Source organism: Tamandua tetradactyla, chromosome 4, assembly GCF_023851605.1.
Source record: "Tamandua tetradactyla isolate mTamTet1 chromosome 4, mTamTet1.pri, whole genome shotgun sequence".
Taxonomy (NCBI): Eukaryota; Metazoa; Chordata; class Mammalia; order Pilosa; family Myrmecophagidae; genus Tamandua; species Tamandua tetradactyla.
In genome coordinates, this window is record NC_135330.1 from 193454037 (window position 1) to 193467256 (window position 13220).

Here is a 13220-nt window from a genome sequence, read left to right on the forward strand (position 1 = left end):
TCAAGTCTGTTTTTTTTTAAAATGCTGTGCAAGCAGCATTAAATAGAAACTTGTTTAAAAATATGATAGTTCCTATAGAAAAGTTCTCAGCTTTCAAAGAGTTTAACATTGGTATTTTCTTGCTAAGTAAAGAGTACTCTTGGTTGAACTGAGATCAAGTTTGGAAAGAACAGATTATATATTTTTTGGAAGAAGCAGGAAGTTCAACCGTGTACCTTCTGTCCTTTATTTTACTCTTATTTTAACATTTAATTTTGAAATAATTTCAAACCTACAGGAAAGTTGCAAGCATACAAAAGTAATATAGAGAACACCAATATATCCCCTACCCAAATTCCCAGATTTACCAACTTTTAACATTTTATCGCTTTTGTTATCCTTCCTTCCTGCCTTCCCTCCCTTCCTTCCTTCCTGTGTATCTGTTTTCTAAACATTTGAAAGCATGTTACATACATCATGTTCTTTTACCATTTAATACTTCCATGTGTGTTTCCTAAGAACAAGAATTTCACTTCTGTAACCTCATTAAGTATAATTATCAAGTTTGAAAAATTTCACATTTATATAAAGTATACAGTCTATATTCCAGTTTTTTCCATTTTCTCAATAATGTCCTTTTGGGCATTTCTCCTCTGTTATTCGCTCCAGACCTGCATCATGTCTTGCATTTAATTCTTGTGATGTCCTTAGTCTTTCTTTTAAAAAAATTTTACTGATATATACACAACATAAAAATTACCTGCCTTAACCACTTCCCACCCTACTCTTCGGTGGCATTCCTCACATTCGCAGTGCACTGCCATCAGGACCATTACTGAAACTTTTCCATCAAGTCAAGCAGAGATCCTGTGCCCATGTGTGCATTAACTCTGTACCGCCTTCCCCCAGCCCGGGTAACCTTTACTTTACTACTTTTCTGTCTATGTATTTGCATATTCTAGTTATTTCATATAAGTGGAATCATACAGTACATGTTTTTTGGCTATTGTGGATAATTCTGCTGTGAACATTGGTGTATAGATAAACTGTTTGAGTCCTTGCTTTCACTTCTTACCTTAGAAAGGGGCTATAGATAGATAGGGTATTTACCTTAGAATGGGATTGTGGGACCATCTGGTAATTCTATGTGTAACTTTTTGAAAAACCACCAAACTGTTGCAGCTATACCATTTTATATTCCCACCAACAATGTATGAGGATTCCTGTTTCTCCACATCCTTCTCAGCGTTATTTTCTATTTATTAAAAAAAAAAAAAGCCATTCTAGTTGATATATATTTTATTTTAATTGCTACTGTGTATGCAGTGACCATTTGTTTTTGTTGAATCAAGATTCCTTCAAATTCATGATTGCAAGAGAATTTTTTTCTATTGTTTCCTTAAAAAGAGATCTCAGGAAGAGGTTTATTTATTTTGTTTTGTTTGGAGTATGTGGTAGTATGGTTTTTGACACTTTGCATATTTAAGTGATGTAAACTGAAATTTGAATAACTTTTATGTGCAATATGTAATATTGTTGAGAATAGTCATAATTTTATAGTCATCATAGTTTTATAGCTTTGGGAATATTGAGTTAGTTATCCTGTGTACGAATGACAGTGTATTAAAAACCGAGGTATATTTACAACTTTGACCTAGGCATGGTCCTGAGTTCTGAGTAAATTATTTTGAGATTATCTGGTTGGTTCTTTTACATTCAACTCTGGCCCTTGTAATTACAGTGCTTAATAGGTAGTTTTGAGAGTGTGGTTTGATAGCTGTTTCATCCCTATTTTCCTAAGAAATAGGGGTGGGGAATGCAATAATTGGTAAAGCTGAATTCAGAATTCTTGTCAACAAACATCCTACCCTGTTTAAAGCTAAATTTAACCAAGACCATGTAGTTTTCCCTAACTCTATTTTACACCCAAGATTTGTTCTTCCTTGTATTTTGAAAATGGGGAGGAGATTACCTTCTTAATTTTATTTCTTTCACTGACATCTCTGTAGCTGTTGTTTCTCACTGACCCCATTCATGCCATGGATTCAGAGAGATTGATTCATTTAGAAATTTGTGTTATGTCATCTCATTAAGATTGTAAGTATGTTAAAAAATATTGTAGAATGTGTAGTAGATTTCCTTGATTTGGAAGCAGAATACCATTGTTAAAGAGTGTAAGCCCTGGGGTCAGACCTTAGGCTAGTTGTATGATCTCAGGAAAGTTACTTAACTTGTTCTAAGCTTTACATTTCTCATCTGTAAAGGGGGACTAATAATAGTGTTTTATCTCACAGAATTGTATGAAAAACATTACTGGAAAGTGCTTTTTGCTTATCAAATGCTAGAAGTTATTAGTCTTTCATTGCTTATGATTCTGTTCTTTTTAACCTGCGTTTGTTTTTGAATATGTGTAAAATTACCTTGGATATACTACTATCTTGGCTTAAGTTCACTTATAATGAAAAAGCATTTCTGAAGATATTCTCCTTCATTTCAAGATTAAATTTAAGCAAGGGTATAAATTTAAATGAAATCTGTTCCCTTTTGCTAATAAGCCAACAGGCATTTTAGCATAGATTTGATTGCTTTTGCTAAGGGATTAAAATTAATATGATAGCTTCTCTGATCATTACAGTTAACTGTTCATCATGGAAATAACTTACCTAACTTAAAAAAAAAAGCTTTTATTCACTTTCACTCCATATATTTTTCTGTAGACCTACTTTCCCATCTTATTCTAATCTCTGTTTGAACTTGAAGAAAGGAAAACATAATCCTAATTTATTTTCATGAAAAATATAAAAATTAATGATAGCCAGTGGAGGAAGAAAATATAACATGATCGTTGAGGCTGGCTTGTTTTGTTTTTGATTTTTAGGTCCTATACTCATGGAGAATATTGATTTTCAAAAGTGCTTGGAGGCCAAGCTACAGCGATTTGTGGGTCTGGATTTATTTCTCTAAATTAGTTAGGCGTAAGAGCCTTTAAAAACCTGGTGTATTAACACATCTAATTAATTACTAATTTAGGTAGGTTAGGTCCTTGTGATTATATGGAAATTAGTTAATTCATTTGATTTTTAAAATCAGATGGTTTTAATCAGTTTTGGAGTCTGAGTGTTTTTACCAAGGAAGTTTAGGTTTCATTTCACTGTGGTTAATGGTATTAAACCCTTATAATATTAAACCCTCTCATAATTACAAATTTAGTAAAACATGAGGAAATTCAATTTAATAAGGGGAATGGTCATTTGAACCGATGAGTTTTTTTGTAAAAGAAATACAGGTTTACTCTCAAATAAATATTTAGTGAATTCTAGGTTTTTCTGATCCACGGGACCTCAGATCCTCAGCTGTGGCAAGAGATAGTATGCTGAGGAGTACTGCTGGAGGTAATGAATTCACATACTCAATAAGCATTGTCTGAAGTAGATATGTTTCTCATTTATGTACTGTTATTTTTCAAGTATGTGAAGATGCCCTGCTTATTAATACAAATCATTTAAAAGTATCCATTCATAGTAACTTTAAATCATCATTTATTTAGATTATAAATAGTGAAAGTACAATTACTGTGATTTTTGATGTTCAGAGGGAGTTCTTACACATCAAGACATTGGAAACTTCTTGTGCTAAGATAATTTGATTTCTCTAGCTTATTGCTAACAATCAGATTATGATATATAATAACGTGACTGATAATGAGAGGCATTGCAGAAATGGTGTTCTTTGCAATTATGTTTTATATAAAGGCTCTGACATTTGAAAATTTGTCTGTTTTTGGTGGCTCCAGCTACGTTTTCTGTAAAAGCAGTGGTGTTTACAGACTATTCTCCTAGACTCTGAGCTAATTAGGGGAAGAGAATAGGTTTTAATCACTACTGTGCTTCTAGGAAGGGGCAGAGAGCTTTATGCTGAAATGTTGAGGAGTGAATGAGTGAGAAAAGATGTGTGGGTGCATTTAGACTTCAGAAGAAGACAGTTCTAAAATTAGTTTTTACTGTTCTTTCTTTTGACATTATGAGTGTAGAGGCTTATTTCATTTGTTAGGAATGAGAGTGAACTTCCCTCAGTCCTAAGCCACTGGAATTGGCTTGTATGGACTGAGATGAGAGTTTTTGAAGAGCTGGGGTTTTGGGGGCCATGAGTAATTATCTGAAGGCTCTGATTAGCTGGGTCAGGCTCCCAGAGGAGCAAAGAGCTTTAAGTGGGCATGTTGAACTACTCATCCCTTTCCCTTTTTTGGGATGGCCCCCAAATTCTGTTTATATCACTAATTGTTTCTTTTTCAGGTCTTTTCTATCATATACGCGAGAACTTTACTACCTAAAGTGTAATCTCCAGACCAGCAGTACTCGTGGTCTGGGATGCTTTTTTGAAATCCAGCATTCCAGGGTGTACCCTAGGCCTGCTGAATCAGAGTCTGCATGTTAGCGAGATCCTCAGAAGATTCATGTGCTCATTACAGTTTGGGAAGCACTGGTCTAGAGTATTCTCAGGTTTTTTTTCTTAAACGTGCATTTAAACCCAAAGATCTGTTTATTTTTTTAATTCACAAAGAAGTTAAAACTATTTTTGAGTGCTCTTTTATTGTGGTGTTCATCTAGACTTTGTGTAGAAACTGTTGTGGTGAGTCTTGAGAATAAAATAAAAACTCTATATTATTTGAAAGAGAGAATGAGAGAGAGGAGGGAGGGAAATAGTTATCAGCTCTGCTGGCCAAAAAGGGATTGGGAATTTTGGTATAAATATAGACTTACTAGGAGATAGAGCAAAAATGTTGTAGTTGTTAATAGGACATAGCATTCTCAGATGTTTCCATTTCGTCATAACCAGCAGGCTGGAAATGGTAAGACTATCGAGAATGGAGGACCAACAAGGGAATTTACTTTTTTTTTTTTTTAACCATTGCATTCTCAAGGTTGGTATGGGAAGGAACTGTTGGAAGCTAAAGGAAAGGGGAGAAGGATTGTTGCTTTGCCTTGCTCTGGAGAAGGGAGTTAGGATCTTACAGAATTCAGAAAACAATAAATAAGCATTCTCCATAAAATTATGTGTTTGCCTCTTTTTCTTATCTCCCATTTGACTTCTCCTTTTCCCTTAGCCCCACTTTCAGTTAGTAGTGCCATCTCTTTCTAGGTGTCATTTAATGAGGTACATTAATTGCTGTACAATGGTAGTATTTTAAACAATACTGATATCTTAAGGTCTTTTAGTTCAGTATCACATAGAAGGTTTTACTTTTTTTTTTTGTATGCTGTGTGGTGGAGGTCACATTTCATTCTTTTTTCCATGTGAGTATCCAGTTATTGCAGCACCATTTGTTGAAATTTCTTTTTTTGGGGGGTGGTTGGAAGTGCATGGGCTGGGAATCAAACCTGGGTCTCCTGCATGGCAGGCAAGGATTCTACCACAGAACTATCCTTGCACCCCCTAGAAGGTTTTGCTTTTGGATTAAAGTTTAATTTTTGGCTATTAGTTACAGGAACTGATATATAAATAATGGCACATGTTTGTAAATCTCTTGTACCTAAGAGGAAAGACCTTAGGCTAGTTATACTTTTGGGATGGTTTGGGGTGAAGAGAGAGGGGTGATGAATTTCTGTTTGGAAAAATAAGCATAATTATGTAGTGAAAGCTCCTGGGGTGGGAGAATGGTATGTTGGATTTATTTAAAACCTTTTGTTTTTATATTGTTAATGCACTAGATAAATTGCATTAATTATAACTGAGTGAAAAATGAACCTGAATTTGTGAAGGGTCTGAATTATGCAAGTCATTTAATGTAATAATTGTATTACTTTCAAGTATATGCCTGAAATTTAGGTTTCCTTATATAAGTCCTCATTGACTTGTTGTGATTTTGCTGATAGTTAGAAGAATCTTTACCTTAGATATTTTATAAAATAAAAGTTTTAAATTAGGTTAATTTAAATATGACCTTAAATAAACCTTTAAATTTGTGAAGGTTTATTTGAGGTTATATTACTTTTACTGTATGTCACAGCTTTATGATAGCTGTCTACTTGAACACAAAAGTTATATGAGCTTGATTTTACAATCTTTCCAAGGAATTATATTACTAGAAATAACTTGCTTTAAATTTTTTTTCTCTTACAATGTGGTTCCATGGCATGAACCCTGAAGGGGACATATTTGTTCTTATATATAAAAGTTGTTTGTGATATAGAGGTAGAGGGTAACTGAATTGGTCCAAGGTTGCATAACAGTGGGAATATTTTAGTCACATAAAACTTCATCCACTGCTGCATCCAGATAAGGGGTAGTATAGTTGTGTTTCTTAATGGTAACTTTTTCCCCCCTCGTTAAATCAAAGATAGTACAGCAAGAGGCCCACTTGCGAAGTGTATAATTTGCATAAAATAATTTTCATTGACCTTATTTACCCAGTCATTTTGTGCTTAGAACTCTTGTTTTCTTCATGTTGGTTGTCCTTTTACTGAGCTTTTTTCTTTTCTTAATGTATTTGTCTAGCTACTATAGTTTTTAAAGAAATGTAATTGTAACTATTTATTTTAACAGTTTTATTATACCCCATGACAGAACAATGAGTGAACAGAGATTTTTTGAATTCAGTTTTTATGTATAAAAGTCCTGCCAACTGTTAAGATTGTTTAATTTTATTGTTAGCTGATGAATTTATGATTTCATTGAACAATATATTCCATATCATGTTCAAATTACTGAGATTTATAAGACCAATGACATGTGTATTTAAATTTTTTTTAGTATGAAATTATTTCATTTTAAATGAGTGACCTTAAGTTCAAAGCCCGGGAAAAAGAGAGAGTGACTTCTGCTCTGCTCTGACATGTGTAGAACTTTAAAATTTATTTAAATCTTTTCCTCAGGAATCAGTTCCTTCTTAAGCAGGGTAGTTCTCAGTAGGAAATAAGATAGTGAGATGGAAAGCAGCAAAAGATAATATAGTTTGGAGAAATTTTTTTTTTACCTGTTTTATATGCCCTTGAATCCATTTCTTCATATTGCGGTGAGAATAGGTAAGTGCCAGTGAAAGAAATTCTACAAAGCATATACTTTGCTAAGTTCATTTCTATCTATAAAATTTAGTCTATAAAATCAGATTATATGATATTTCTTTTTTTATATATATTTGTTAGCTTTATAGACTATTGTTCAGCTTATTAGGACTGTATTGATTTGGAGGTGTGTGTTGGGGGTGGGGGGCGGGAGAATGGTGGGTGGTGATAATGATGTTGGGGGAATGTCTTAGAAATTTTACTTGTTTACCATTCCACCACTCCCAGTATCTTCTGTATGTTAGTTATTTTAGTTTAGATTAGTATGGGGATGTTAGGTGTGGCCTGGTTTTTTTCCTTCTTTTTCCTAGCCAAGGAAGTATCGCCTGGGGATGCTGGAGGAGAGGCTAGTTCCGATGGGATCAAAGGCGCGAAAAGCAAAGAACCCTATTGGCTGCCTTGCTGACAGGTGTAAATCAGGAGTACCCATCAATATGGTTTGGTGGAACAGAGTCACAGAAAACAATTTACAGGTAAAAATAATTCTTATTAGACATTTTTTGAAAGTGAATATCTTCGCTGTTTTCTGTATCTGGGGTGGTGGGTGTGAGAGGATTGGATGACTTAGTGGATATATTTAGGTTTTTTTCTTTTTCTTTTTTCTTTTCTTAATTCAAGTAAGGTCAGTGGCCCATTAACCAACTAAATGATTTTGTTTGGTGACATTTTGAGCTTTCTCTGCTTGTAGTCTATTTATTAATTTCTCCTGGATTTTGTTAACAGTTGGGTTCAATTATTTTCTAATGTACAGAGTTATTCAGGAAACTACATTCAAAAGCCATAGTATAAAATCTGTTATAGAAAGTCCCATTTATTTGAAATCTGAATGATAAGAAGCACCATATATGGTCTTTTGTACCTTTCTGTTCTGAAATTAAGACTGTGTATAAACAGACCTTTCAAGGTTTTGCTCTAAAACCGAGTTCAATATTATGTTGTCATAAGGTTATTAGGGAAACATTTCAGACTTTAACTATGTCTTTACTTATGGTACTGAATAATGAAAATGAATTTTTATAACTGAAGAAGGGCTATCTTCTGTGTAAGATTCTGTAGTACTTAAAAAAATAATGTTCAACTTTAATTTGGATTATAATTATGATATTCTCATTTAAAAAAAAGTAATTGTATAATATATTTAGTTGTATTTATCAGAATTTCTATTCCAGAAGTAGACTATCCTTCCTCCCAAACCTTGAGTAAATTGATGTTTTAAATATGTCTCCAGTTAAAGCCTGTAGTCCCATATGCACATACCATACACAGAAAAATATAATGAAGTTAACAAGTTGGTTTTATTTCTGTCATCAATCTTGTTTCATAAAGGGATTCTACAATACTTTGTTCTTTTTAATATTAGTACTGTAGTAATGTCTTTATTGCTTTGGGCACAGTAATAAAGAAGTAATTCCAAAAATATTGCAAAACAAAACAAGGTATTTGCCCTCAGCTAAAGTTTTGCTAGCATTTTACTAAAGATAAGGAAAACCTGAGGAGAGCCACATAATTTTATATACTTAAAATTTCGTTGGAAAGTTTTAGATATGTCAATTATGATAAATAATACAGTTTTTTTTTAAGTTTTAAAACTTCTTTTTATTATTCTCAGGGCATAATTAGTCAAAACGTAAATGCGTTATCAATTTTTGTAAATAATTATTAACAAAGCAATTAAAGTGGGGGGAGGAATGTATCCCTTTATGAGATGGACGGGATTGTTTCTCTTTTCCATTTAGTTCATGTGTCTGTCCACTAGGGGAAATTTGAGTGCTAAGAGGCAAGATTCAGCTTCCATTCCATCTCTGTTTTTCTTGTTATGCACGTGAGTGCTGAGAGATCACGTGTGAGTAAATAGAGGGGAAGGGGAGGGTGTGGTATTCAAGGCCCTGAATAAGCCCCATCTCTGCCTCTGTAGTCCCCTCGCCCAATGAACAGGGTTTGCCTCCTGGCAAAAGCCACATGAGTGAGCCATCTCAGAGATGATGCTTTAGCCCTATACAAGCCTTCTGATGAGGGTAGCCAGGGCCGACATTTTTTGTTTGTTTGTTTGTTTTGTTTTGTTTTTTATTAATGGGAAAAAAAGAAATTAACGCAACATTTAGAAATCATACCATTCTACATATGCAATCAGTAATTCTTAACATCATCACATAGATGCATGATCATCGTTTCTTAGTACATTTGCATCGGTTTAGAGGAACTAGCAACACAACAGAAAAAGATATAGAATGTTAATATAGAGAAAAGAAATAAAAGTAATAATAATAGTAAAAAACAAAACAAAACAAAACAAAAAAAACCCTATAGTTCAGATGCAGCTTCATTCAGTGTTTTAACATGATTACTTTACACTTAGGTATTATTGTGCTGTCCATTTTTGAGTTTTTGTATCTAGTCCTGTTGCACAGTCTGTATCCCTTCAGCTCCAATTACCCATTATCTTACCCTGTTTCTAACTCCTGCTGGACTCTGTTACCAATGACATATTCCAAGTTTATTCTCGAATGTCCGTTCACATCAGTGGGACCATACAGTATTTGTCCTTTAGTTTTTGGCTGGACTCACTCAGCATAATGTTCTCTAGGTCCATCCATGTTATTACATGCTTCATAAGTTTATTCTGTCTTAAAGCTGCATAATATTCCATCATATGTATATACCACAGTTTGTTTAGCCATTCTTCTGTTGATGGACATTTTGGCTGTTTCCATCTCTTTGCAATTGTAAATAACGCTGCTATAAACATTGGTGTGCAAATGTCCATTTGTGTCTTTGCCCTTATGTCCTTTGAGTAGATACCTAGCAATGGTATTGCTGGGTCGTATGGCAATTCTATATTCAGTTTTTTGAGGAACCACGAAACTGCCTTCCACAGTGGTTGCACCATTTGACATTCCCACCAACAGTGGATAAGTGTGCCTCTTTCTCCGCATCCTCTCCAGCACTTGTCATTTTCTGTTTTGTTGATAATGGCCATTCTGGTGGGTAGGAGATGATATCTCATTGTGGTTTTGATTTGCATTTCTCTAATGGCCAGGGACATTGAGCATCTCTTCATGTGCCTCTTGGCCATCCGTATTTCCTCTTCTGATAGGTGTCTGTTCAAGTCTTTTTCCCATTTTGTAATTGGGTTGGCTGTCTTTTTGTTATTGAGTTGAACAATCTCTTTGTAAATTCTGGATACTAGACCTTTATCTGATATGTCGTTTCCAAATATTATCTCCCATTGTGTAGGCTGTCTTTCTACTTTCTTGATGAAGTTCTTTGATGCACAAAAGTGTTTAATTTTGAGGAGCTCCCATTTATTTATTTCCTTCTTCAGTGCTCTTGCTTTAGGTTTAAGGTCCATAAAACCGCCTCCAATTGTAAGATTCATAAGATATCTCCCTACATTTTCCTCTAACTCTTTTATGGTCTTAGACCTAATGTTTAGATCTTTGATCCATTTTGAGTTAACTTTTGTATAAGGTGTGAGATACGGGTCTTCTTTCATTCTTTTGCATATGGATATCCAGTTCCCTAGGCACCATTTATTGAAGAGACTGTTCTGTCCCAGGTGAGTTGGCTTGACTGCTTTATCAAAGATCAAATGTCCATAGATGAGAGGGTCTATATCTGAGCACTCTATTCGATTCCATTGGTCGATATATCTATCTTTATGCCAATACCATGCTGTTTTGACCACTGTGGCTTCATAATATGCATTAAAGTCCGGCATCGCGAGACCTCCAGCTTCGTTTTTTTTCCTCAAGATGTTTTTAGCAATGCGGGGCAACCTGCCCTTCCAGATAAATTTGCTTATTGGTTTTCTAATTCTGAAAAGTAAGTTGTTGGGATTTTGATTGGTATTGCATTGAATCTGTAGATCAGTTTAGGTAGTAGGATTGACATCTTAATTATATTTAGTCTACCAGTCCATGAACACGGTATGCCCTTCCATCTATTTAGGTCTTCTGTGATTTCTTTTAACAGTTTTTTGTAGTTTTCTTTGTATAGGTTTTTTGTCTCTTTAGTTAAATTTATTCCTAGGTATTTTATTCTTTTAGTTGCAATTGTAAATGGGATTCGTTTCTTGATTTCCCCCTCAGCTTGTTCATTACTAGTATATAGAAATGCTACAGATTTTTGAATGTTGATCTTGTAACCTGCTACTTTGCTGTACTCATTTATTAGCTCTAGTAGTTTTGTTGTGGATTTTTCCGGGTTTTCGATGTATAGTATCATATCATCTGCAAACAGTGATAGTTTTACTTCTTCCTTTCCAATTTTGATGCCTTGTATTTCTTTTTCTTTTCTAATTGCTCTGGCTAGAACCTCCAACACGATGTTGAATAATAGTGGTGATAATGGACATCCTTGTCTTGTTCCTGATCTTAGGGGGAAAGTTTTCAATTTTTCCCCATTGAGGATGATATTAGCTGTGGGTTTTTCATATATTCCCTCTATCATTTTAAGGAAGTTCCCTTGTATTCCTATCTTTTGAAGTGTTTTCAACAGGAAAGGATGTTGAATCTTGTCAAATGCCTTCTCTGCATCAATTGAGATGATCATGTGATTTTTCTGCTTTGATTTGTTGATATGGTGTATTACATTAATTGATTTTCTTATGCTGAACCATCCTTGCATACCTGGGATGAATCCTACTTGGTCATGATGTATAATTTTTTTAATGTGTTGTTGGATTCGATTTGCTAGAATTTTGTTGAGGATTTTTGCATCTATATTGATTAGAGAGATTGACCTGTAGTTTTCTTTTTTTGTAATATCTTTGCCTGGTTTTGGTATGAGGGTGATGTTGGCTTCATAGAATGAATTAGGTAGCTTTCCCTCCGCTTCGATTTTTTTGAATAGTTTGAGGAGAGTTGGTACTAATTCTTTCTGGAATGTTTGATAAAATTCACATGTGAAGCCGTCTGGTCCTGGACTTTTCTTTTTAGGAAGCTTTTGAATGACTGATTCAATTTCTTTACTTGTGATTGGTTTGTTGAGGTCATCTATTTCCTCTTGAGTCAGAGTTGGTTGTTCATGTCTTTCCAGGAACCTGTCCATTTCATCTAAATTGTTATATTTATTAGCATAAAGTTGTTCATAGTATCCTGTTATTACCTCCTTTATTTCTGTGAGGTCAGTAGTTATGTCTCCTCTTCCATTTCTGATCTTATTTATTTGCATCCTCTCTCTTCTTCTTTTTGTCAATCTTGCTAAGGGCCCATCAATCTTATTGATTTTCTCATAGAACCAACTTCTGGTCTTATTGATTTTCTCTATTGTTTTCATGTTTTCAGTTTCATTTATTTCTGCTCTAATCTTTGTTATTTCTTTCCTTTTGCTTGCTTTGGGGTTAGTTTGCTGTTCTTTCTCCAGTTCTTCCAAGTGGACAGTTAATTCCTGCATTTTTGCCTTTTCTTCTTTTCTGATATAGGCATTTAGGGCAATAAATTTCCCTCTTAGCACTGCCTTTGCTGCGTCCCATAGGTTTTGGTATGTTGTGTTTTCGTTTTCATTCGCCTCAAGATATTTACTAATTTCTCTTGCAATTTCTTCCTTGACCCACTCATTGTTTAAGAGTGTGCTGTTGAGCCTCCACGTATTTGTGAATTTTCTGGCACTCCGCCTATTATTGATTTCCGACTTCATTCCTTTATGATCTGAGAAAGTGTTGTGTATGATTTCAATCTTTTTAAATTTGTTAAGACTTGCTTTGTGATCCAGCATATGGTCTGTCTTTGAGAATGATCCATGAGCACTTGAGAAAAAGGTGTATCCTGCTGTTGTGGGATGTAATGTCCTATAAATGTCTGTTAAGTTTAGCTCATTTATAGTAATATTCAGATTCTCTGTTTCTTTATTGATCCTCTGTCTAGATGTTCTGTCCATTGATGAGAGTGGTGAATTGAAGTCTTCAACTATTATGGTATATGTGTCTATTTCCCTTTTCAGTGTTTGCAGTGTATTCCTCACGTATTTTGAGGCATTCTGGTTCGGTGCATAAATATTTATGATTGTTATGTCTTCTTGTTTAATTGTTCCTTTTATTAGTAGATAGTGTCCTTCTTTGTCTATTTTAACTGTTTTACATTTGAAGTCTAATTTGTTGGATATTAGTATAGCTACTCCTGCTCTTTTCTGGTTGTTATTTGCATGAAATATCTTTTCCCAACCTTTCACTTTCAACCTATG

The 13220-nt window shown here is 34.3% G+C and overlaps 1 protein-coding gene across 4 annotated transcripts in view; it reads left to right on the plus strand.

The window, feature by feature from the left end:
* The window catches only part of PAN3 (poly(A) specific ribonuclease subunit PAN3), a 212657-nt gene that overhangs the window by 90409 nt on the left and 109028 nt on the right, over positions 1-13220 (plus strand). For 3 of the 4 annotated variants that reach the window (XM_077158933.1, XM_077158932.1, XM_077158935.1), the window contains exon 5: positions 7352-7513. The exons of the other annotated variant lie outside the window; for it this stretch is intronic. In XM_077158933.1, the coding sequence (XP_077015048.1) occupies positions 7352-7513 (162 nt within the window). The remainder of the gene's footprint in view (positions 1-7351; positions 7514-13220) is intronic. 4 annotated transcript variants of the gene reach the window in all.